The sequence below is a fragment of the Psammomys obesus genome, unplaced genomic scaffold (genome assembly GCF_907164565.1).
Source record: "Psammomys obesus unplaced genomic scaffold, mPsaObe1.curated_primary_1811, whole genome shotgun sequence".
NCBI classification, from domain to species: domain Eukaryota; kingdom Metazoa; phylum Chordata; class Mammalia; order Rodentia; family Muridae; genus Psammomys; species Psammomys obesus.
In genome coordinates, this window is record NW_026585644.1 from 43,918,803 (window position 1) to 43,944,516 (window position 25,714).

The window sequence follows — 25,714 nt, forward strand, 5'->3', positions numbered from 1 at the left end:
GAAAAATATTAAATTCTTGGATAAACAATTATTTTCAGCTTCAAAAGAGATCAAATACTCAGTCTTAAAACTCCCCAAATATTTTTACCATATAGACAGCTTTGGGTTTTATAATATACTGCTTAGTTTCAGTACTTCCTAAATCAGTGGCAAACAACAACAAAAACCCAAAACAAAACAAACCCAAAGAAAAGCTCAAAAATCACTAACTGTAAAATACAATCAACTGACTTCTTGACCTGTCCTAAACTCATCATTGGCAAGGAATGTGCACTGAAAGGAAGCAAAGGCACAGAATTGAACCAGGCCTTGTAGAGATGGTAGCAGCAATAACCTATCCATATCCTGACATCTAGTTTAATGGAAATGTTTCCCAACTTCCTTTAGATCATGTTAACAAAGCATAAAACTAGAGACTGAGTCTTACAAAGTAGAAGGGTAAGCTAAATAGTTTTTAAATGGTCTTAATTGCTGAGGCCTTATTTACAACTGCTAAAAAAAAAAAAAGTTTCAAACCCCTCTAAGCCATTAAAAACACCATGAGATGGCTCAGCAGGCAAAAATCCTTTGCTACACAAGTTTGATGATCTAAGTTCAATCTCAGATCCCAAAAGTTGTCTGATGCTTGAGTGCGTGCGCACACGCACACATACAAACACACACACTGCGTGTTCCTGCCATACTTATGAACATGTGTCAACACAGAGATGATAAAAAACATAATCCTAAAAACCTCTTGTTTTTATCTCTTCCCAACCCTTTTTATTTGAAGTAGTTACAATGGAAGTTTAGTCCTAAGAGCAGGAGGCTCCACCCACTTCTTCAAAAGCCTCCTTTGTATTCACATCCCCATGGACTAGAATAGAGGCCACTGAGTCATGTCACTCTCCTGGGTTGTCCCCTCTGATTTTCCCTGACTATATTCTCCCTGGGTAGAAGAAGGACAGCTGTAATCAGCACAGAAGACCACGGCTCTTGTCTTCTGCATGAAGAAGGAAAAGGCACTTTCTTGTACTAGAGGAGAAAACAAACAAAAAAACATTTCTCTGGGTGTGGTGGCACTGGCCTTCAACCTCAGCAGAGGAGAGGCAGATAGATTCTGGGAGTTCAAGGCCAGCTAGAGATACATACTAAGACTCAAAGCCCCACTTACTTCCACAGCAGGTTTTTCTAAGGCCCATACTTAGTCCTCAGTCTTTAAAGAAAAGGGAGCATTTGTTAACTTGAGTCTTATGGGAACATTTCCCTGTTTACATTATGGACACGGGCAAACTCTTGACGGTAAAGTCACTGATGACAGTAAATTCCTATGCATTATCAAAATTTTATAAGAAGTCCTTTATTAGGATAAGTTTAGTGACATTAGGGTATATTCAGAAAAAATTTTAGGTTGATTCTAAGAAGTACCCCAAATTTAACCTTAAAAGATCACAGTAATTTTTTACCTTAAACTCAAGTTCATGGATTTATGACAAGCTAGAACCCTGATCTAATCTGCTGGTATACATTATCATCAAGACAGTGAACTGATTTAGCTACCAAACGGCCCTGAATTGAAAATATTTAATAATGTTTCATTTTGAAGAAAAATTTGTAGAACAAAAGGATATTATTGTGGGAGTTTTTTGCTTTTGAGATATGGCCTAGCTAGGTATCCATGCTGGCCTTGAAGTCACAATCCTCTTGTGTTAAGTCTCCCAAGTGCTGGCATGTCTGACCATGCCTCCAGCTAAAAAAATTCTTTGGTTTTATTTAGTGTTCCTTCCTTTAGTTTATACCTCCTGAGGCTAGAGTGGGTTACTGGTAAAAGTATTTTAAATACATAAAATCTTTTAATAATTTCCTTTCTGTTGGTATTTTATTGTTTGTCTTCAGTTACAGAGATCCTCAGTTAAAGACTAATGTCTCATCCAGAAGAAAAGATTTAAAAACAGAAGGCTGTACAAGATTTTAAAACAGAGATATTTATCGGTTCCATCACAACCCTCCCTTTCAAGAATCTTCTTCCTGTTCTGCAAATCTATTTGTAAGGTGAGGCTTCTCAAAATAGCATGTGTTTAGGAAGCGACAGCTGTGGCCACAGTTGGGATGCTCGGCTGTCCCTGCTGGAGAGCCTTTGTGTCCTAGATGAAGTCTCTGAGCATCTCTGGGCTGTACTCCACATGGAGAGTGTGTGCCCACCCCTCCTCCAAACACAGGGTTATGTCAGGCTGGTGATCTGATATCTACACTCAGCACTATTTCTTCCCAAATGCCATCCAATGTCAGGCTAAAAGCAGTGGGGTATAGACAGAAGAGAAGCAAGTGCTAAGTATGTTTTCAGAAAAGTATGGCTACTTTGAAAGTGGGGTCCCCTCCTCTTAGGCAGTACCTGATGATGCAGGCACGCTGCGCCTTAGTGCCACAGTCAAATGGGACGTCAGTCCCTGATGGCTACTGTTTAACTTCTCCAGGAGAGTGTTTACTTATATTTATCTATCCAGTTACTGGACGGTGAGTAGGTGAGGTCAGAGCAGTAACGAAACTTCTGGAATGGTCAGACAGTAGAGCGGGAGAACTACAGAAAAGAACATAGCCATGCAATCGATTCCTGCTCTGGTGTTCTTTTCTACTAAGCCAGATACCCTTCTAGAATCAAAGGAGTCCCATAAGCTTTCCCTAGCTCAGAATTTATCAGCAAATGATAGTGTCACTATAGAAGTTCATGCAACATGCAAATAATTAATTCAGAATGCAGTTGTAACCACTAAGCTGGTTAGAGGTACCAGAAGTCACTGGAAATAAGCAATCTAATTATGATCTTCTAACTTTTAGAATGTTAGGAAGCAGCAGCTGGTCTTTCTATAACACTGTTCATAAGAGGAATTTATGGTGCTGGCTATTGAGAAGTACTCCACAGTAAGCACCACTGTAGTATGGTGCTGGCAAACAGAATAAATACTCCTCAGTAACCACTGGTGTAGCGTGGTCTAACGTGACTGAAGCTGAATTCGTTGTCTTGGCTGGAAGCTAAAAGCAGCCTTGCCAAAAAGGGAGGGTGGGTGAATGTAGAAGAACTAGAATACTCCAAGAGAGCTGGCAAAAGCTTAAGTATTGAAAAAAGAAAGGAAAGAATTAGAAACTACCCATATTCAACATACATGCCCACACACATTATTTCTAATTTAAAGCAATAAAAAATTCCTGTATTTTGAAATTTTACACAGAGAAGCTATAGATACATGCTCCAGAAGTTATTTTTGTCTCTGTTGTGTTGATTTCTCCATCTCAGACTCAAAACACATGCTATGCCACATCAGCCACAGAAGACCTTTATCTTTATGACAGTGCAGAGGACTAAAGTAACCTGATATTTTAAAATGCTCACCAATAAGGACAATTATATAACTTTATAAGAAAACAGTATCTCCTTCTACTCAACAGGCAGTGATTGAAAATTAACACACACTGTTGTCTGCTTGCGGTACTGCGGTATACCTACCCATATTCTAAAATGTTTCAGAAACAGGAGGCAAACATAGAAAAATAAGAAAGTCGGGCAGTTTAGTTTTAAAGTACAAGCATGAACAAGCACCCACCAATAAAAATGTAGCTCCATTTGATATCTTTCAGTGTATAAGCAGAAGTTAGTCTAGAAATGTACTGTTAAGACATACCCTAGACTTTCAACACAAGCAACAACAAAATCGTTCTGTGGTTTTTTTCTAACCCTCCAGAAGTAATCTCCTTACTTTTTTCCCCACCATGTTCATAGTTTCTCAGCTTCCTCCTCTCCATACCTTCTTTATACAAACATCTACTGAGTCTAGTCTGAAGTTCCTGGCAGAGGCCCTTGTCTCTTCAACTCTAAGCTGTAGTTATTCTTATGTGTTTGTCTTTCTGTTTGTTTTCTGAGATGGGGCCTCATGCATCTCAGATTGACCCAGAACTTACTATGAAGCTGAGGATCACTTTGGACTTCTAATCCACCTGCTTCTACCACCTTAGTATTACAGGGAGAGATGACAGGCATGTGCCACTATGCCCAGTTTATGAGGTGCTAGGAACTGAACCCAGAGCTTCATGCACTCTAGGCAAGCATTCAACCAACTGAACTACATACCCAGACCATGGTTGCTATTTTTGACTAGCCTTCTAGTTGACCTCAACCCCTAGACAATTCTGTGTTATTTGGTGTACAATTTAAAAAAAAAAAAAAATCTTCTGAACTTCAATCTATCTACAGTACATCTAATGTTTAGAATACAGCATATTAGATTTGAGGTCATCAGTTTTCCATTTTCTGCCCCTATTTTGATTTAACAGTTGACATTTAATATGGCAAGGTCGTAAGACTTATGAAGTATTTATTACATTAAGAAGCTATTTATGTAGAACACCCTCCCCCATCCACTACAGTGGAACACTGTTAATCAGGATGTCTGCTCATGTGATAATACTCCCTTTTAATACAGCCATTTAAAACCTCAAGAAACAATAAGCTCCTCAGCAAGGACTTATAAACAATCACTTTTGAATTCCTTAAAAAAAGGAAACAGACGCTATGCTGACGCACAAACACTTAAAAAAAAAAAATCAGAGTTTAAAAATAGAAGAGCACTGCCCTATAGATCAAAAATTGTTCAGACTTTAAAAGTTAAACGCCCAAACTGAAGTTATGCAAGATGAAGACTCAAATGTAATGTAGAATTTTGAATATTTTATATTCGAGTGCAAAGATAGCAGTAAATACATCAAAGAAAAAGGTCTTAGGTTTTCTCAATTTCATCTTCTACAAAAGTAGTTCAGCACATAAAGGAGACAGTTTCCCACACTTCAGTGTGTTCTAAATTATCATTACCCTTGCCTCAAATTCATCATCCCATTTTCTACAATACACGACCAGACTAATACTACCACCAACTATTTTTCTACTGTTGTTGCTGTATCTCATAATTAGTTGCATTTCGGTTTCTACAGCAGTTCTATGAAATGAACTTCCTGCTCTCCTTTCCCCTGTGACATTGCTTTGTGCTTGCTTACTCTAGGTAAGGAAACTGTCTCTTCATATCACTGCCAAATTTAAAATAATTCAGCTGAGTAATTTTCCTTTCACCATTCAGAAAGAATTCCCCTAAGTCTGATCTAATCAGTGACCTGTCTATATGCAGAAACACTGGGGATAAAAAACAGGTTATAAATTAGACTCTACACCAGACTGTCATCATTTATGTATGTTAGCCATCTTTAAACTCACCTAAATATATATGTATTTTTCCAGAAAGCTTTACGTGTATAGAGCAAGCTATTCTGGTATGCAGTAACTGGGCTCTGTCCAGGAAAAACCTGGTGGCACACACCTGTAATCCCAGCACTCGGGAGGCAGAGGTAGGCAGATCTCTTTGAGTTCCAGGCCAGCCTGGTCTACAAAGCGAGTCCAGGACAGCCAAGGTTACACAGAGAAACCCTGTCTCGAAAAACCAACCAACCAAACAAAAACAAACTATTCTCTTTAATAGTATACCTGTATTTACCACAAATAAATAACCACCATGAGAGTAATTAAAACTCCATTTATTTTTATTATTCATCATGTAAAACTTTTTAAGAAATGCTATATTAAAATAATTTTTAAAAACTCAGTTTGGAAGTGTCAGTGGGACGTGGGTAGAACATGTATTCTGAAGAGTAAAGAAATTAACTTCTAGACTTCATTCTGTAACTAACTGATAGGATTTCTAGCAAATCAAACAACCTACAGGGGTCTTGGGCTTTTGTTTATAAACTGAGGGTGCGGACAGCTCCCAGCACCACAGGTGTGTTAGCCCTGTTTGTAACACTTGAGAAATCAGGTTAGCTGAAGCCAAACTGAGCCTCAGTTAATCAAGTGTGAGCCAGTCTTTCTGTTTTTATCATGTCTTAGCAACTTACCCTACTCTAGATGTCTAAGTGCTGTGTTCATCGTTAGTTATCAAATTTCCTCATGTATTACACAGTGCCTTTCACTATATAATAAAGTGTACGTTAGTAATTTTAGCCCTTATTTCAGTATAAGCCACAACCAGTACTGCATGTTCTCCAACAGAAACACCCTAAGAATCAACTAACCAAATAAAAATCCCTTTTTTGATAAGAGGAAACACAGACTATAGTTCACATCACTACACTGGACTGCATACACATGGTGCACAGACACACACAAAGTAAAACAAGCTCGTAAAATAATCTCACAAGCGATAGCTCTATCTGTTGCCACTGCAGAGAGAACTTAACGTACACTCAGCTGGGGAGACCCTATAATACTACTTTGATGCCTTACAAATCCATGGGTGTCTATCAAGTGCATATTTCATACAGCCATAATAAGCCAATAATGGGCTTTAGGGAGTAGTTGATCTATTAAAAACAATTCTGTACTGCAAGTAAAGACTCACAGACTTCAAAGAATGGCTAGTAAACTCGTATCACTAATTTCATGACTGTGAGCTCACAACTCATAAAGTCATTAGTGGATTTCAGCTATACCAGTAACATATTTATGAGACAAAATATTTAATTAAATTTCAAAACAGGACAAAAAAAGATATCAAAAATTTAGTTGACTTTTTTAATATTGACTTTTTTTAAATATTGGAAGGTTCAAATTTTTTTTTTTTTAATTTAAAAAGTAAAACATAGACTGAAGCAATGACTCCAAGGTTAAAGAGCACTGGCTGCTCTTCTAGAGAGCCTGCGTTTGATTTTTAACAAATCTGTAACTCAAGCCCCAGGGAATCTGACCCCCTCCTCTGGACTCCACGGGCATTGCACCCCACGGTGCAGACATACACATAAAATTTTTTTTAATTAAAATAATCTCATTAAATATCAGTAAACTTAATTTCATCAAAAATTGTATAAAATTAGAAATTTAATTATTATATTTAAAAAGACCATGCAAATTATTAATTCATGCAAAATCTGAAAGTTGACAGCAGTGTGCCATCAGATGTGTTAAGATAACATGACAAAGGTAGACCCTTAGTAGGATTGCACACTTAAGGAATAAAAACTGCTAGACCACATAAAACCTATCGGCTTACTGAAGTATTCTTAAATGTATACTCAATTTAAAAAAAGATCTGTCTAAATAAAGAAGTCAGTTGTAACTTATAACTGCTAATCATGAACTAGTTCTGTCAAATATAGCAGTTTAAAAATTACAGAAATGTTACACAAAGATAACAGATTTTATAATATAGAATTAACAATTGACTTTTGATAGAAAAAAGGACAGCTTGTTTTATTGAGTCTCCAGTGACCATCACTAACTATGCTGTAGAGAAAATTAAACTCTATTCCTTAAAAACCAGAGGTAAAATACAAGAAATAATTTACTCTAAATAGTGTACAAACACCACCCCTCAAAAAACTACTCAGGGCCACACGTCACTCCTCAGGACACTACAGTATTACCATCTAGTTCAGATTCATTGAACTTACATGGGTTTTGCTTTGTCCTTTTCTTAAAAAACAAACAAGCAAACCGTATTGAGGATAAAATGAACAGATTTAAATTCACAAGGATTTAAAAGTAAAGACAATGTGACAAGATAAATAAAAAAAAAATTAAAGAGTATTTAAAATCCACTAATTTTGGGTTATTTAAATATTTTTATAATTTTGTAATTTTAAACAGTATATAGAAGGTTGATGAAGATCACATGAATAGAAAAGTCATAAAGAACAGTTACTGAAAACTGTTTTTAAAACAGCTTTATATGTTAAAAAAAAGGTAGCCTATTTATCTTTTCTATAACTACTGGACAGCTTAAATTTTATTTTTTTTTTTAATTTTTGAGTAATAAAATAAACACACTGACTATAGACATTACTTGGTGAAAATTTATCGTAAAATTGGAACCACAGATAAGGCTTATTATAAGATAACTCTTATTAATCAGTGTGTTTTCAGCTCCTGTGCACTACCACTGAAAAATATATGTTCAGAGAAGCCAAATCACTTGTAAAACTCACTTTCGAAAATATGATCATTTTACTATGGAAAAGGCCCTCAAAGAGTCCAAATAACTGAAAGCCAAACTAAACCTAGCTTATCTATCCCAGAGATAGATAGGCAATTGCAACTACGACATTATAAAGTGGTTTTAGATCACTAATAAAAGTATTTCTCAAATTTAACTTCTCTCCCTTTGGTAGTTTCCAGCTATATAAACTCTGTATGTTTAATAAGTTGAATGGAAAAGCCTTGTTAAATGCTATTCAGTTTTACAAAGCAGGAAAACTGTGAATATTTTTAAAAGGCTAACCTCACTAGCAGGAAAATACCTTCTAAAGGAAACAGAATCCACTTAGAAGACTTTTGAAAAAAATAGGAAAATAAATTTTTTATTCAGAAACATATATTTCCTAAAAATATGAACATATTTAAATGAGAAGTATGAGGCTAGAGGTTAATTTTCATACTCGGGTATTTAAGAATACCATATTATGAGTTATACTGATTTTAAATCACACATATCTTTTAAAGAAAAAACATTCTTTGAAAATTTGAATTTAAGTAGCTTTTACATTCACTGTTTCATATGTGCTTTCCAACACCATAAGGCAGCTATTTGATGTTAATTTTTGAGATGAAAACAATGGTTCTGAGACATAAACGACTTTGATCTGGTGAAGAGCAAAGTGTAAATTCAGTGCTCTCTGCCCCGTCACAATTCTGCAATGACAATTATCAGACTCCCCATTGTGTGCCCCCCCCATAAGCTGGCCCCTCTTCTTAACCACTGTATTTCATTCTGCTAGTGCCTTTCTAGGTGGTCTTTAAACCTGTAAGGTAGGAATGTCTGCGTAAGTAACAGTAAGAACAAAATACTGAAGATGGAAAGAGCTTCCAGATTTCCTAAGTAGATGTAGGAATGGAGACTAAGAAAAGGCAATGCTGTGTATATTTTTGCTACCAGCACAATTCTGATGATGGGTGAATACTTAAAATTTCACTTAGTTTATAACCTAGTTATAGAATAAGAAAAAAATAATATAGGAGTAGAAACTTTTGGACACTCATGTTGATACTCAGTCTTGTTTCTACTTCTTTTTAATGCGTAACTTTAGTCAAGTGACCCTTTCTCTTTTGTAAATATAATATAAAAAGTAAAAACTTCAAAGAAATACAAAGCTTCTCTATTAAAGAACTCTTTGTTTGCTTTTAGTTTTCTATTTCAGGCATAATAACCCACCCATCAAATCAATCAGCTTAGTCAGGAAAACACAGTAAAAGCTATTTTATGTCTCTTACCTGCATACATATGGTATGTAAGCCTCTCAATCAGCTTAATCACAGTCCCTGCTTTGATAATTGGAATCCCAGCCTTGGGCTGCACGTTCTCTTCAAACAGAATGTTCTCCTCGGAGTCTGGCTCTGCAAACCTGTACACATCAGCACTAGGCAGCCTCATCTGCTCCTCCTTCTCCTCCTGCAGCATTGTTACATCAAGCATTCTCTCCAGAGTACTCCGGTACTGCAAAGATATCAGTGCTGCCATCCAGTTGTTTTTCTCTTCAGCTGACTTGGCAGAAAATATAACACTATTTCCATCTTTTAGAATTATTTCAAAAGCATGTTTGTATTCACTGGTGTCATCTTTATCATTAATTTGTACCTTTCGCATAAAAAACTTTTCTTTAAGACGATATTCTGCATTGCTAGCACCAGGAAGTCTTGGCTGCCCATGATTTGATTTACAGCAAATCATTAGGCCATCGAAGAGAAATATGTGTCTCTCGTGTTTGGCTCCTACACGTGTAAGAGTTCCTTCCATTATGAACTCATTGCAACACTGTCCAATGTCTTTTCCCTCCCAACCGTCAATGTTCTTCTGAATCTCGCTCATTTTCTTGATTGCTAGTTGTTTCCCCTTCATCTGTTGGCTATAAAACCGACATGCAGACTCACTGGGGCAAAGGGAAAGACACTATCAGTACACAGAAAACACAATTTAGAGTTCATGCTGATAAAGTGACAGTGCAAAATATAACTTAAAACATTACTGACATGGTGTTTACTATTTTCCCAAATAATATATGGAATCATACAACTACGGAAATTAAAACAGCACAGAAAAATTTTCATAGTTATAAAAGTAACAGTGATATTCAACTATATAAATTCAGGTACAAAATTATTACTTTTACTTTGAATACTAAATATTTAGAAAGATAAACATAAAAAAGTAGCCCAGTACAGCCAAAAAAAAAAAAAAAAAAAATTAAGAGAGGAAAGTAAATTGTAAGTATTTTTAAATGCACAAGACCCAAAAATAAAAGCATATAGCACATGTTACAATTAGAAAAGTAGAAGATCTGCTAACTGAATTAATGTCTCGAGTTTTATAATTCCCAACCCAAAGAACATTTCTAATCTGACTTTGACATAACAATGACGCTGACATAAATCTACCCGGAACACTTTGCTCTGTCTCCTTCAGCTCACCAGCTGCTCCTCAGGAGGTCTTGTCTGGGAGTATACAGGGAAAATGCACAAATATGAAAGGTTTTTCAAACAATAACAAATTCTCCTGGCTTTGATGTCACTTCCTCTGAAAAACGAAGCTTGTCACTAACACCGTTTTCTTCATTGTTTACTCGAGGAGGGAGCTGAAGCCCCTGAGTCTGTAGCACAGCTTTCAGGGTAGAAAGGAAGAGGCTTTAAAGCGGGAATATTCACCTCAGTCTTCGTTTTGCAAGACTTTTGGAGCATATTTTTTCTATGCCGCTTTGGACATTAAGCAGGGCTGTTATGGCTTGTTTCACACACTCTTTGTCTTCTTGGTCTTCACTCTTTTCTTCTAACTGCTGTGAAAAGGTGGAACAATAACCACTTTATTCAAGGATAAAATTAATGCTGATTCAACTTTTCCTACTTGAGTAATTTTAAATGTTCTACAGCTGTATTTTTTTAGATTTATTTTATGTGTATGAGTGCTGCCTGCATGTATGAAAGTATACTCTGTGAGTGCTTCATGCCCACAAAGGTCAGAAGAGAATGTCAGATGCCCTAGAACTGGAGTTGCAAATGGTTATGACCCACTATGCGGGTGCTGGGAGTGGAACCTGGGTCCGGCAAGAGCAACAAGGGTTCTTAACAATTAAGCCACCTCTGCAGCCCCTAACTTTATTTTTTGAAGAGTTTTTCTGGGCTGAGGAGAAAGCCTGGTAGTGTTTACCTAACATCTATAAAGAAAGCCCCGAGTTCTATTCTCTGACACCATATAATCCAGGTATGAGTACCTGGTATGAGTACTCCCAGTACTCAGGAGGAAGAGGCGCCTCAGATACCTGAGACACTGTCTCTGAAAAACAAACAATCAAAAAGCAGCAGCTGTTGTTCTTGTAAGGTTTGGCAGTCCAGGCATGCATTCCAGCATGTGGGAGTCTGAGGTCTGAGCTCCATAACCAGAGCCTGTCTCAAAAAAATCTTACTTTTCTTTTTGTGTATTACTATCTGTATTAACATGTTAACAAGTTTTCCATGTGAAAAAGCATGAGGAGCCACTATTGAAAAAACATGTTGAACCTTGAAACAAGGAGTAACATGTATGCACCCAGCATTTCCTTTTCCTGAAAAGAGACAGCACAGAACTTGTAGCTCCCATAGGATTTAGCACGGCACTAGGCCCAGAGATACTCTTAAGTATCTCTGATACTGATAAGGGCTGGTAAGCATTTGTGAAGTCAAGCTGCTCTCAAGCCTGATGACCTCAGTTCAATCCTAAGCACCCACATGGAAGAAGGAGAAAACCGACTCCCTCAGGTTGTTCTCAAACTGCCAAAAACATGTGGGCTCCCATCCTCTGCTTACTCCTCCCTAAATAAATAAATGTAAAACAAAGAGAAGTCTTTAAAAATGTAAAGTCCAGAAACATTCAAGTCAAGGGCATACAGAGCATATTTGACAATAGGAAGAAAATTGCTCCCTCTGTATTTTGTCCTGATTATAGATACAGTTTTAATTGTATGCCTGGGTAGGTGTGGACTTGTGCACGTGAGTGCAGTGTCCTCAGAGGTCAGATGAGAGCGTTGGGAGTTACAGGTATCTCTGAACCACCATACAGGGATGCTGAGAACTAAACTCTTGTCTTCTGGAAGAGCGCTCCTGTCTTTGTTTTTGTTTTGTTCTGTTTTGTTTAACCAACTCAGCAAATATACCTAATGTGCAAGATTCTAATATCAAGCCTATACAAAAAAAAAAAAAAAAAAAAATGCTTAGAGATGCACTGATTTTCTATTTAAAAAATGTTTCATGCTTCAGAGTCTTAGGGTTTCTCTGTATAGCCCTGGCTGACCCAGACTCACTTTATAGACCAGGCTGGCCTCGAACTCATAGAGATTCACCTGCTTCTGCCTCCCCGAATGCTGGAGTTACAAGTGTGTGCCACCATGCCCTGCTCACTGTTAGTATTTTTAAAAGCACAAACCCAAATTTTTTTTCCCTTTTTCTTCCTTTCTTTCTTCTGAGACAGGGACCTTGAGTGCCTTTGTGTGGCCTTGAACTCTCACCTGTCTCCCCTAAAGGTTGGGATTACAGGTTTGTGTCACCATGTCTAGTTTATACAGTGCTGGGGGTGGAACCCAGGGCTAGAAAAGCCCTCTACCAGCATAGGTACAGCCCAGCCCCAAAGCTTTTGAACCCTTTACATTTTCTGACGAAATATATTTAAATGTTCTTATTTCCTTCATAGCAAACAGGCAAGCATCCAACATTTCAGTATAACTGTGCTCTTTTTTTTAGACAAGAGTCTCACTATGTAGACCAGGGTAGCCTCAAACTCAGAGTTTGACCTGCCTGTCTTCCATGTGCTGGGATAAGGTGTGTGGTCATCACACACAACTAATAAAGACCTTTCTGAATGTGCATTTTCTTTTTATTGAAGTTGATTTAAACTGGAAAGTAATGCAAAATAATTTAATTATCCTTAAAGAGGTGGCTTATTCCTGCCACAGAAACAAAGCAGTAGCAATCATGTAAATGATGGCAAAGAAGCATTCTCATTCTTTTCCATAAGTGACCGTTCCTAGCAGTGCACACTGAACCTATCAAGCGTATTCTACTGAGGTTACACTGCATAGACACTGCCCCTCCTCTAAGGACTCATCCTAAAGCATAATAAATGTGTATTCCTATACAGACGACAAAATTTGCTTTTCACAGGAAAGGAGCTACTCAAACCCTTGATTACTTTTTTGGTTCCCTAGACATAAGTAGTGGGGAAGCCAGGTGTGGTGGCTCCTAATTAATCCAGCACTTGAGAGTCTCAGGCAGAAAGATAAGTTTTAAGGCTAGCTGGGCAACAAGGTAAACTTCACGCCAGTGTGCACTGAAGAGAAGGATTTTCCCTGACCCCGACAAACAGAAAGAAGCAAAGCCAAGGAATGGTATTCTACATGTACAATGTACATGTTCAGAGAAACTCCACGGAAATTTTACAAGACAGATGATATAAGTACTACAAAGAAAAATGGTATTCAAGGAAGTATTTTGAAGAATAAAACTTATGAACTGCATATGGTATTTAATTTAATGTTAAGGTTCCTGGTTTTTGTGGGACTAGGGACTGAGCCCAGGTTTTTGTTCACAGTAGGCGGACATTCCACTACTCAGTTACAGCCATTTCCCCACCTGCAAGCTGTATAATTTTATGGGTTCGATTTAATCAGTAAACATAGAATAGTTAGAATGGCTTCCCTTTAAAAAAAAAAAAAAAAAAAAAAAAAAAGCATACAAAATAATGATTTTCTTTCTAGAAAGTGCTTTTCCCCAACATAATATAAAATAAATACCATTTACTAAATGAACGGGGTTGGGGATTTAGCTCAGTGGTAGAGCGCTTGCCTAGCAAGCGCAAGGCCCTGGGTTCGGTCCTCAGCTCTGGAAAAAAAAAAAAAAAAAAACAAAAAAAAAAAAAAAAAAAAAAAAAAAAAAAAAAAAAAAAAAAAAAAAAAAAAAAAAAAAAAAAAAAAAAAAAAAAAAAAAAAAAAAAAAAAAAAGACAAAAACAAAAAACAAAGTAAGAACATGCAGGCAAGACCAAACCTAAGAGTCATGACTGTCAGTTCAAAGACCTTTTCACTATGTACATAGTTAACTCAGAGGAAATGAAAGACCTATTTAGAAATATTTAGAAGTAAGGTCTTTGCAGGTTTAATCAAGTGAAATCATGCTAGACTGTGAACCCGAGACCCACTAACCTAGCGACTGTGCGAAAAAGGAAAGGGCGGGCTGGATGCCGACATAGAGAGTGGGAAGTGGTGCACCTGATGAAGGTGGAGGCGAAGCCCAGAGGGAGGCTCTCTGTGAAGCCAAGGAGAGCCTGGAGGCTGCAGCCCCCTCAGGGCCAAGCAAGCACTCTTTCCGAGACCCTTACACATGCAGGCTTTGTCGACACCTGAGCTCTGCCTCTAGAGCGAAAAGAATAAACTACTATTGCTTTTCAGCCACTAAGTTTATACTCTGGCATAGCAGCTTTAGAAAATATTAATATATACATATTACATACATAAATATGTGTGTAATACAATTTTTTTTTTTAATGAAAGAAACCTACTTTCCCTTAAGTTACATGGACCCAGCATTCTGCAAAGAGAATGGGGGTAATTCTCCAGGATATTAACTGAAGTTGTTTAACATTTTGGTTGAACTGATTCATTAATACTCAGAATCTTGGCCACTATATCTAGTCCTGAGAATCAGTCCAGATTTATTTAATAAAGCCAACAAAATCTCATATAGAAACATTACATTATGGGAGCAAATGATTTTTTTTCAAACGTGCACAAGAAGCTGGGCATGGTAGTGTATGCCTGTGATCCAATCCCAGCACTCGGGAGGGGAGGGAGAGACAGGCAGAGCTCTGTGAGTTCGAGGCCAGCCTGGTCTACAATGTGAGTCCAAAAAAACTTGGGTCCTTAAGAGATTAAGAGAACAGTACATACTCTTAATCACTCAGTCATCTCTCCGACCTTAATGTTTGCTAATTTTAATACTACTCAATTAAAAAAAATTATTTTCACAAAATTAGACAGTCCTTAGACCCTTCGAATAATTATTAGAAACATTAAAGTTTATATTTTATGTAATGAAAAAACTTCCTTGTGCACTTTTTTTTTTTTGACTCCCAGAACCAACACCAGCTGCTCACAATTGCCTGTGACTGCAGTTCCAAATGGTTTAACAATTCTAGCTTGAGGGTACCTGCACTCACAGCGTGCGAGCACACACACACAGATGTGCACACATGATCAAAAATAAAATCTTAATAAAAACGTTTGTTTGTTTGTTTTAGAGACAAGGTTTCTCTATATAGCCTTGGCTGTCCTGGACTTACTTTGTAGACAGGCTGGCCTTGAGCTCACAGAGATCTGCCTGCCTCTGCCTCCCAGAGTGCTGGATCATGGGAGTGCACCACCACTCCCAGCTTATAATAAAAATTTTTAATTGAAAAAAATATAGGCTGGAGAGATGGCTCAGAGGTTAAGAGCACTGTCTGTTCTTCCAGAGGTCCTGAGTTCAATTCCCAGCAACTACATGGTGGCTCATAACCATCTATGAGATCTGGTGCCCTCCTCTGGTGTGTATGCATACATGCAGGCAGAACACTGTATAAATAATAAAGAGTTATGAACTGTTGGGCATGGTGATGTACACTTAAAAAAAGAAAAAAAATTACTTTTTAATTTGACAAGTAAAATTTGTATATATTTATGGTATATAACATGGTACTTGATAAAACAAGATATTTAATAATATGTGCTGCCAAATATTTCTCAGATGTAAATTCTTAAAACCCTCGCTCAGCAATATTCTAAACTATACAATATTATTATTTGCTGTACTTGCCATAATATATACACATGTATGTGTGTATATATGTATGTATGCATGTGTATGTATATATATGGGTTGGGTTTTTTTTTTCCATTTTGAGTTAAGATCTTACTCTGTAGCTAAGGCTGGCCTTGAGTCTTTGTTCTGGGCCTGGGATGCTGGAAGCATGTTCTATACTAGACTGAAATAGATCTCTTGAATTTATTCCTTCTGTTATGAGAAAAAGACCCAGTCCAGTGAGGGATTCACACAGACACTCAGACTGGCAGGAGAATTCTCTGCTAATGTGGGACTGGCCCTAGCTAACGCTTAAGAGGGTCTAGCCTCAATTAACAATTTCCACTTGGCTTTTCCAGTGGGCTGTAATGTAATCTTACCATGTATTCATCCAGAGGTGGCCTTAAGATCCCCACCCACAAGCCACATTTTCTGAGTGACAGGAGTCACAGTGTCAGTCCACTGTAAGCAAGTAAGACCTTAACAGCTGGCAATCAAGGTCATTTTTCTTCAAGGAGTGTGACAAATACTCCATTTAAAGAGCAAATTTACAAAAAAAAGCAACACTTTAGCAAACTTAAATGCTAATGAAATCAGAAGTCTATTTCCTTTATCTACCTACATTATCTTGGCAACATGTGTTAGTATCCTATCTAAAAGTTAGGCAGAGGCCTTCAGCTCAACCCCCACTTCTATGTGATTTAAATTTTTCTGAATAAGCTTATTAAATTTATTTTAACATTTAATATTAAATAATTAACAATTAATATGTAATATTCCAATTAACACTAAAATTTAATACTTTCCTTCGTCACTTCTAACTGAATTTTTGAATCCACTGACAAATCTCTTCCTCCCAACCTCTAGGAATCATTTAGTTTGACAGTATCATGCAATTAACAGCAAAATTCTGTTCTATAAATTTGTAAAGTTTAAGACATTCTAAGTTCCCCAAATAAACATGTATACATAAAATCTAAAATTAAAATTCTTTTAAAATACAACACATTGGTAGGAATTCTAAGAAAATTTATATTTTATTACTCATTATTTAATAAGCATTTAATAAATGATTCAAATGATTTAAATGCCAAGTGCTATGCTAGCCATGAAAATTCAAAGGCGTATATAGGCTTTGCTCTTTTTTTCTCAGGGAACATACTGTCTGAAGAAAGACAGACAATAAAAATGTGACAAGTTCTACAAAGAGGTTTGAAGAGAATAAGAAGCTTAATGGACAGATAAGCCTATGAAGCAAAGGGATATTTGATAGGAAACCAGTGTTTGAACAAACTCCCCATAAAAAAGGAGGCTAGAGAAAGGAACCCCACCAAGCCAATGGGAGGAAGAAGAAACAGACCCCCCTGCAATGAACTGGCATATCCAGGGCTGCTGAAGCTCAGGGACAGGACTAACTACCGAGATGAAATTAAAGACAGCAGCAGGGAAGCTCAAGAATTCACACTTCCTGTTGCAGGAGCCAGGGCACCAACTGTACCTTTCAATCTGAGAGTTATAGGAAGTACAAAGACCAAATAAGGAAGGTGGTGTTGTGTCTAGACATGGAATATGACGGTGATGTCCTTACAAGTGGACACATGTGGCTGAATCATTAGCCACATCGTTTAGCATCGTTTCTAAATGTTAAATCACGAAGAGCTGCCAGTAAGGTAGAGAGAAGAATCAAAGATGATGTGATGGGTGGGGTGCAAGCTGGCCAACAGTGACAGTGAATACAGAAAAGAAGCAGAGATCTGGCAGGCAGAGAGTGGGGCATGTGGTCAATGAAGACTGTTAATGACAATAAGAAACATCTCTAGTGATGAAGACACTCAAGTGTTTATGTTCATTACCATTCATGAAGTAACCTTTGCAAATACACTGTTTTAGGCTGATGGTACTAACCAGTGAAATAAGCATTCTGTAATCAAGGAAACCAATAAAGTAAAGTGCCTTTTCTCTAGCCACACTGTTAGCAGATACAGACTTCAGTATCTACAGAACTCCAAACCCTGCTCTACAAACAGATTATGGTTTGTAACCTAGGTTTGTAAGTTTTGATTTCAGGACAGCCAGGGCTACACAGACCTTGCCTTTAAAAAATAAACAAATCAGGCAGCTGTAATGTCAGCATTGGTGAGGTGGAGACAGGCAGACTCATAAAAATGGCTGGCCAGCAATTCTAGCTGAATTGGCGAGTTCTAGGTTCAATAAGAGACCCTGTCAGAGCCACAGAAGTAAAGTGGTAAGGTGGTAAGGCCCTGACAAAGACACCCAATGATGACTTCCCTCACACACACATAAATATGTGTCACCTATCCACACACATACAATAATACACTTTGAAAATTCTGCTCAATGAAAATAAGCTGAACAGCATACCAACAAATACAAATTCAAGTACAAGTCAGACTGGCAAGAGGACTTGATAGATAGAAGAGTTTAAGTTTGATCCCTAGGAGCCACAAATGATGGCAGGAGGGAACCAACTTTGCAAGTTGTGTGTACATGTACTTGTGTATAAACATGCAAAATAAAAATGCATGTAGTGCTTTAATGCTAAAAGACTCCAGAAAGAAAAAAACTCAGTCTGTGTATTAGTTTCCTGTTCCATGCACTATCCATACCTTATACTATTCACTTTGCAGTGTAATTTAAGTCATAATATGAATCAGGGATATACATGCAGAAGATAAATGTTAAGTCCTAAAGTCCTGAAGGATGTTCTTAAATTTTTATTACCAAGCTATAATTTTTGGAAATCCTAATTATCTGTATAATAAAATCACCCCCCACCTCAAGTCAAAGTCTCATATACTGTTGCCCAGACTGGCTTAGAACACTCTGTGTAGCTGTGTCTGGCCTCAAATTCAGTCATCCACCTGCCTCAGTTTCTCAAGTGCTGGTATTGTAGGTTTGATCCCTCATACCCAGATTATTTTAAATAGTATTCTCTTTAAAAAAAAAAAAAAAAAAAGATCTAGAGTGAGAGAGAGAGCAAATTCGCGTGCATGTGCGTGTGCAGGTATGGAGGCAGGTGAGAAGGGCAGTTTCCAGAAGTCAGTTCTCTCCTTCCACCATGTGATCCAGGAGTCAACCTCCAGTAATCAGGCTTGGGGGCAAGTATGAACTCTGTGCCCCCAGTGGGCTGAATTCAGGACAGCTCCAAGTTAAGAGCAACTCCAAGAAAGAGCAACTATACCCAACTAACCTTTTCCTTTAAAAAACTATTTTGAATTATGTGTCTGTTTGTAGGCCATGTGTATAGGGACCCACAGGGGGCAGAGGAAGACACTGGATATCCTGGAAGCTGGAGTTACAGGTGGTTTGTTAGCTGCCCAGCGTGCGTGCTAGAAACTGGACTCAGGGTCTCTAAAGAGCAGCAAGTGAGCCAGCTGTGGTGGTGCATGTCTATAATCCCAGCACTCTGGGAGACAGAGGCAAGTGGGTCACTGTGAGTTCAGGCCAGTCTGGTCTACAAAGTGAGTCCAGGACAACCAAGGCTACACAGAGAAATCCTGTCTAAAAAAAAAAAAAAAAAATCTTCCATCCCTTAAGTTTCCTTTGTGTACGTGTGTGTGTGTGTGTGTGTGTGTGTGTGTGTGTATGTATGAGCATTCATGTACATGAGGTCAAAAACAACTTTGTGGTAGCAGTTCTCTCTTTCCACCTTGATGTGAGCTCCAGGGATCAAATTCCAGTTGTGATGCTTGTGTGATAACTGCCTCCCACAGTGCCACTTTGCCAGCCTTTAATTTTTATTATTATGCTGCTCGGATTTTATAGCCTTTCAAATCCTCATCAAAGCTTCTTATTTTTACTTATAAATTAATAATTTTTAAAGTTTTATATAGCTACTTATATAAAATTTCATTACTTAATATTTTGAATGATAATCAAACGGAGAGTTTTTACTAGTATACAAATTCACTGCTTCTACAATAGTGAGTTTAACAGACACGATTGCAAAGCTGAACTATGAAAATTTATTGAACAGTCTTTATTACTTTAGCTGTATTTTCATATTGGCCCCTGATGAGAGTCCCAGCAAATATTAAGGTCCTCAAATGGAGACTCGGATATATATATTTCAAAAATTACCCATTTAAGCGAAAAGGCCACTTGATTAAAAATAAAATTTGGCAATTGCTTTACAGTTTGGTAGTGAAGTCAGAGAAAGCATGGTATTCTTTGGAGATTTACTTAAAATTGCTTCTCGGCTGCACAAAGAAAATGAACACACACTAAAGTATGTGGAGACTCACATAACAAGTGAAGGGGCAGCAATGTCACCTGAACGCATGTCTCCTTACCTTCAGAAGTTCAAAGTAATGCAGACAGTGGTACACAGGGGCGAGCAGCAGCCGGGGCAACACATACTGAACAGCTTCTTTGAAGCCTTCGCCTATTGACTAAAAAAGGAAGTGATTTAAATTTTAGTTTACTTCTCTGACATCATGCAATTTGATTTAACAGTCACTGTACCTGCAAATAAAGTGCTGCCCCAGGCTTTGATAACTGACTAAGGAAGCGGTCATGGAATCCAGGCCGTAAAATGTCCCGAGCATATGATTCATATGGGTCAAATGCCAGTTCCTTAAGAAATAAAGACAATAAAGTAAAAATAATTATAAGTGATCCTGCTCCAAGGTAAAATATAAACAACCTACCACACAGAATATTAAATTACAAACATTTATCTACAGAAACATACTCCTTTTAAAGACTCCAAATGAAAACTGAGTGGTTATAATTTTAATAGGATAAATCTAATATTCTCAAGTGAAAGAATGCATTAGCTCTTCCTTCTGAGTAACAGGAAGGTATGCACTGGTGCTTCCCTGCTGAGGGTTCCAGGGGAGCTAGCTGTCCTTGGAGTGGGCACACTTGGCTCTAGAGAACAGCACAGCTTCACCTGGACAGCAGATGGTAGGTGTGTATAACTAGGTACATAAGACATGACCATTTAGAACACTGACGTTAACGGGTCTGGAGAGATGGTTCAGCACTTAAGGAAGAGCACTGGCTGTTATTCTAGCACCCACATGGCAGCTCAAAACTATCTCTAATTCCAGTTCCAGGGGACCCACCCCAGCATGCATGGATATGGTGCATGTATCTGTGCACACATGCAACACACCCATACACATAAAAAGTAAGTCTTTAAAAAAAAAGCATACTGATGTTAGATATTTATTTTCTCAGATATAGTGGGAGGGAGCTGGAGAAATGGCACAGCAGCTAAGAACACTTGTCGGTTCTTGCAGAAGAACCCAGGCTTGGTTCCCAGCACCCACAGTGGCTTATAACCATCCGTAAGTCTAGCTGCAGGAGATCTGATGCCCTCTTCTGGCTCCCAGGAGCACCAGGAGCATGTGTGGCTGGTAAAAAAATATGTAAAAAATATTTAAATAAGTAAAAAAATATTTTTAGTGTTGGACATTTACTTTTGTAAATCAGAAGTAACAGTTTCTAACATCTAAAATTGTTTTCATAAAACTTAATCCAAACTGCAAAAAAAAATACCATCATTAATATCACCAGTCATCATTAACATCTCATAGCTAGATCTAAAAGCGTACTGATGATTCCTGAGGCAATACAGAATAGGTGTGTTGATTTTAGCATGAGAATAGGACCTTTCCCATCTTCAATCCAGTGCCTTATTCCATTTATAAAACTGTTAGGAGAAATAGAGGCAGCCCAGTGAGTAAAGACACCTGTTGACAAGCCTGACAACCTTAGTTCAATTCCTAGGACCCACAGATTGGAAGAATAGAACAGACTTACACAAACTGTCCTCTGACCTTTAGTACATGTGAAACACATAAATACATATGCGCGCGTGCGCGCGCGCACACACACACACACAGCTTCAGAATCCAGCAAGTATTCATATCTATGAAAGCTAATTCTGGAAAGAGAGAGAAGTGGAAGAATGTACTGACAAAGAATAAGACAAATAATTTTATATATAATACGAATTCTGTATTAATCACCTTTAATGTTGTTTTTTAAACTACTTCTTAAGAAAGAGCTAGTAGAACACCAGGTCTGAACACTTGAGGCTGGAGCTCGGGACACCATGAGGAACAATGTGGCAGGTAACGTCCAAGCCACCCTGCTTCCTTAATACCCTGGTTCAGCTGATTTAATTATTAATTTGTTCTGTCTCTACTGATTAATGCTGTCTGTGCAACATGCCAAGATCGTAATTCCACTCTGTTTCACTGTCTTGTCTACACTGGTAGTAACTCTGATATTATTATTTAATAAATCTAAATATGTGATAAAGCAAGTCTCAATCTGCTATTCCTCTGGACAATTCTATCTCTTCTCTTCTGGGTGGGCAGATAGAATCTCCTTGTGTGCTAGCACAGACTATCCTAGAACTTGCAACACAACCTAGGCTTCAGCACTAGAGTTATAGGCAGACCACACTTCATTTCACACATTAAGGATCAGCTTGATGTATCAGCTACTAACAATGTAATGGGGATGACTAACAATGTAATATTGAGTTTTTTCCAGCCATAGAAACAGTACTCAGGAGCATTTACTTGTATACTCCATATGAACCTAAATATTTTACATTTTTCTTAACAAAGATCTTAGATACCTTGTTAGTATAATAATAATAATAATAATAATAATAATAATAAATTATTATATAATAATAATAATTATTATTATACAGGTGTGCACAGGTCAGAAGGTAACTTTTGGGTTCCATTCTCTTTCTGCCCCAAGTTCTAGGGGTCGAAATCTAGGGCTGGGATGTACCCAGGGACCATTCTTAGGCTGTCAAGACTGCAGTTGTATGGGTCAGGCTGTCTCACCTGCCCTACTTTCTTACGGAGTACTTCTACCACATGGAACCTTTTGCTTTTAATGCTCTATATTCTGGCATGCGTAACAGCCAGCATATATAACATGTATAACAGATGCTAATCTTTTCTCTAAGACACTGCAGTGTACTTCAATAATTTTTTAGCATATTTTTCTTGTATTTGCTAAATAAATATTGACTACAAATAAGACAACCCTGTCTTATTCTGTTCCATTTTTGTCCTTTTATACTAGGGACAGTTCTGAATTCTCCTGGAGGTTCCTACCCACATTATTGTTTTTGTCTGTCTGGTTAGTCATTTGTCAACAAGTCAAATAGGAAGAGGGAACCTCAACTGAGAAAAATAACCCCAAATGATTGGGCTGGATGGATGATTGATGTTGAAGGTCCAAGCCCACTGTGGGTGGTGCCATCGCTGGACACGGCTTCTGGGTTATGTATGAAAGCAAGATGAGCAAGCCAGTAACCAGCATTCCTTTATAGTCTCTTCCAGTTCCTGCTCTGGGTTCCTGCTTTGGCTTTCCCTGATGATAGATTATAACCTGTCAGCCAAATAAACCTTTTTGTCTCCAAGTAGCTCTTGGTCATGGTGTTTTAGCACAGCAATAGATAACTCACACAGCTTTAGCATGACACCCAACTTGCTCTGAGAATGACACTGACCTTCTGATACTTCCTGCATCCACCTCCCTGTTACTGAGATCACAGGGTAACAAGGTATGTACCACCATGCCCAGATCATATGGCCCTGGGGACTGAACCAAGGGCCTCACATGTGCTGGGGAGACTTTCCGAACAGGGCGACATCCCCAGTTCATCTCTCCTGTCTTTTCCCACAAGCTCAGAGTTAGAATAAAAGAATGGCTAAGCAATAAGAGTGAAAAACTCCAAAATGCCTCCCAGTGAATACTTAGTAAAACTAACTCAAGGTTAGCATTTGAATAGTCATGCTTACCAGACTTCTCATAGTATCTGAACTATCTGGGCCATGGACCTGAGCTTTCTAGCCACTTTATTGCTTTAGTTCTAAAGACTAATGTGGCTATCACACACTGATTATTTTACTTGTAAAGGGAATTAGCCACATATCTAAGAAAGTTACCTTACTCTGTACAAAAAAATACTTGACTGTTGCTAATGTATAATCCTTTATCAACGTATAGAGAGAAGCAGAATATTAGTAACTTGCCTGGAGCCACACAAGTAACAAACAGCAGTGCTCGTGCAGTAAGCTCTAAGTAGTGAGGCCCTACAGCCAAGCTTTTCACTGACTCACTTTGAGTCTTTCACAGAAAGACCCGGCAAGCCAGTGAGTCAGTGAAAAGCTTGGCTGTAGTGTTTGATAACTTTTTCTCTGTTTGAAAACAATAATAAATGTTGACAGTGACTACAAGAAAGGAGAAATAATGCATTTATCAGTTAACTACTTGTCACTTACTAGAAATGGGAATTATGAACCCCATTTTATTGCAAATGTAGACTTATACACAGACTCCTTTTGCTATATAATTGTCATACTTACTTCTGCTAAGTCTTCAAAACAGCTTCCTACTAATGGGTGGGGACTGCCTTCATCTGTCATTTCTACAGTGTCTTCTATATGGCCCAGTAACTTTACACTAAGTTCATGTATATCTACTATACGACTAAATATATTTTCTACATCCTGTGGAGACAAGGGAAAGAAATATTAATTCAGTCATTTTGAATAAGAAGATATCTTTTTAGAGGAATTTTAATGGCTTATAATAAAATACTTCAAAATTTCTTTTTTAGTGATATACAATTAAATATATTTCTCTGCCAATCATTTTGTTTTAGAACATCTTCATACTCTTTTTACAAATCTTCAATACAGAGTTTAACAGAGGTCAATAGTATCTTGCTGTGTCTGCATTAAATCTGTGGTGATACAACATTTCGGTTGAAGTATATGAAAAATACTATAGTTTTATCCAGATACATAATTTTACCCAGACATGTAATGGAAAAATGAAGGAATGTTTGAATAGTCTACTCAAAACACTGAAATTCTTTTGTTTTCTGTGTAACATCCATATAATTCTTCTATTGAGATGTAATTAATGTATCATAAAATAACTGGTTTTCTGGGAGTGAGGATGGTGAGAGTTAATGTGGACAGGATATAAAGAAATTGTCTAATGCTGGGTGGTGGTGGCGCCTGCCTTTAATCCTAGTGCTCAGGTAGGCAGGCGGATCTCTGAGTTCGAGGCCAGCCTGGTCTACAAAGTGAATTCCAGGATAGCCACAGCCATACAGAGAAAACTTGTCTCAAAAAAAAAAAAAAAACCCAAAACATAAAGAAAAAAGATAAAAGAAAAAAAGAAATTGTCTTGTATAAGAAAGTATTTTGTATCTTGACAATGGCAGGGTTAAATAAGGAGAAATGAATGCATAAACTCTCACCAAAAGGTATATTTAACGTAGGTATATCTTTCTCTGTGTGGACCATATTAGTATACTATAAAATGCATTTACTACTCAGTGGCTTTCAGCATACTTAGACTAAGGTCTTCACCGCAAAGGACAACCTAAACTCATTAACAAGAGTAATTTTCCATTCTGTTCATTCACAGTCTCTGCAGCCACTGTTCTACTCTCAGTCTCTGTGCATCTGCCTATTCTGAACATTCTATACAAACGTGAAATATTATTACACTGACACTAATAAATTGGCCATTTCATACAGGATGTAACATAGTCTCTGAGACCATATAATTTTATACTGTTGTATTAAAATCCGCTGATTACTATTTTAGCAGTGATTTTTATTTCTGTCAATTTTGAGATATGGTTTGTATGCAGTGAGATATACCTACTTGAAATGTATTTTTTTTTTTTTTTGGTGAGGTTGTATGCAGTTATTCCCCTTTTACACCTCAACATAGCCACTATCCACAACATTTTCTTGTCTTAAAAAGTTTCCTTATGTTAAAAAAAAAAAAAAAAGTTTCCTTATGGGAGCTGGAGAGATGATGCAGCAGT

At 37.5% G+C, this 25,714-nt stretch overlaps 1 protein-coding gene across 3 annotated transcripts in view; it reads right to left on the reverse strand.

Annotated features, from left to right (window-relative positions):
• Positions 1-25,714, reverse strand: part of Sos1 (SOS Ras/Rac guanine nucleotide exchange factor 1) — an 81,630-nt gene that overhangs the window by 27,744 nt on the left and 28,172 nt on the right. For 2 of the 3 annotated variants that reach the window (XM_055618812.1, XM_055618804.1), the window contains exons 6-10: positions 24,231-24,374; positions 20,344-20,454; positions 20,172-20,270; positions 10,706-10,833; positions 9,278-9,933 (exon numbers count right to left, since the gene is read on the reverse strand). In XM_055618812.1, the coding sequence (XP_055474787.1) occupies positions 9,278-9,933; positions 10,706-10,833; positions 20,172-20,270; positions 20,344-20,454; positions 24,231-24,374 (1,138 nt within the window). The remainder of the gene's footprint in view (positions 1-9,277; positions 9,934-10,705; positions 10,834-20,171; positions 20,271-20,343; positions 20,455-24,230; positions 24,375-25,714) is intronic. The other variant, XM_055618795.1, reaches the window with a different exon arrangement.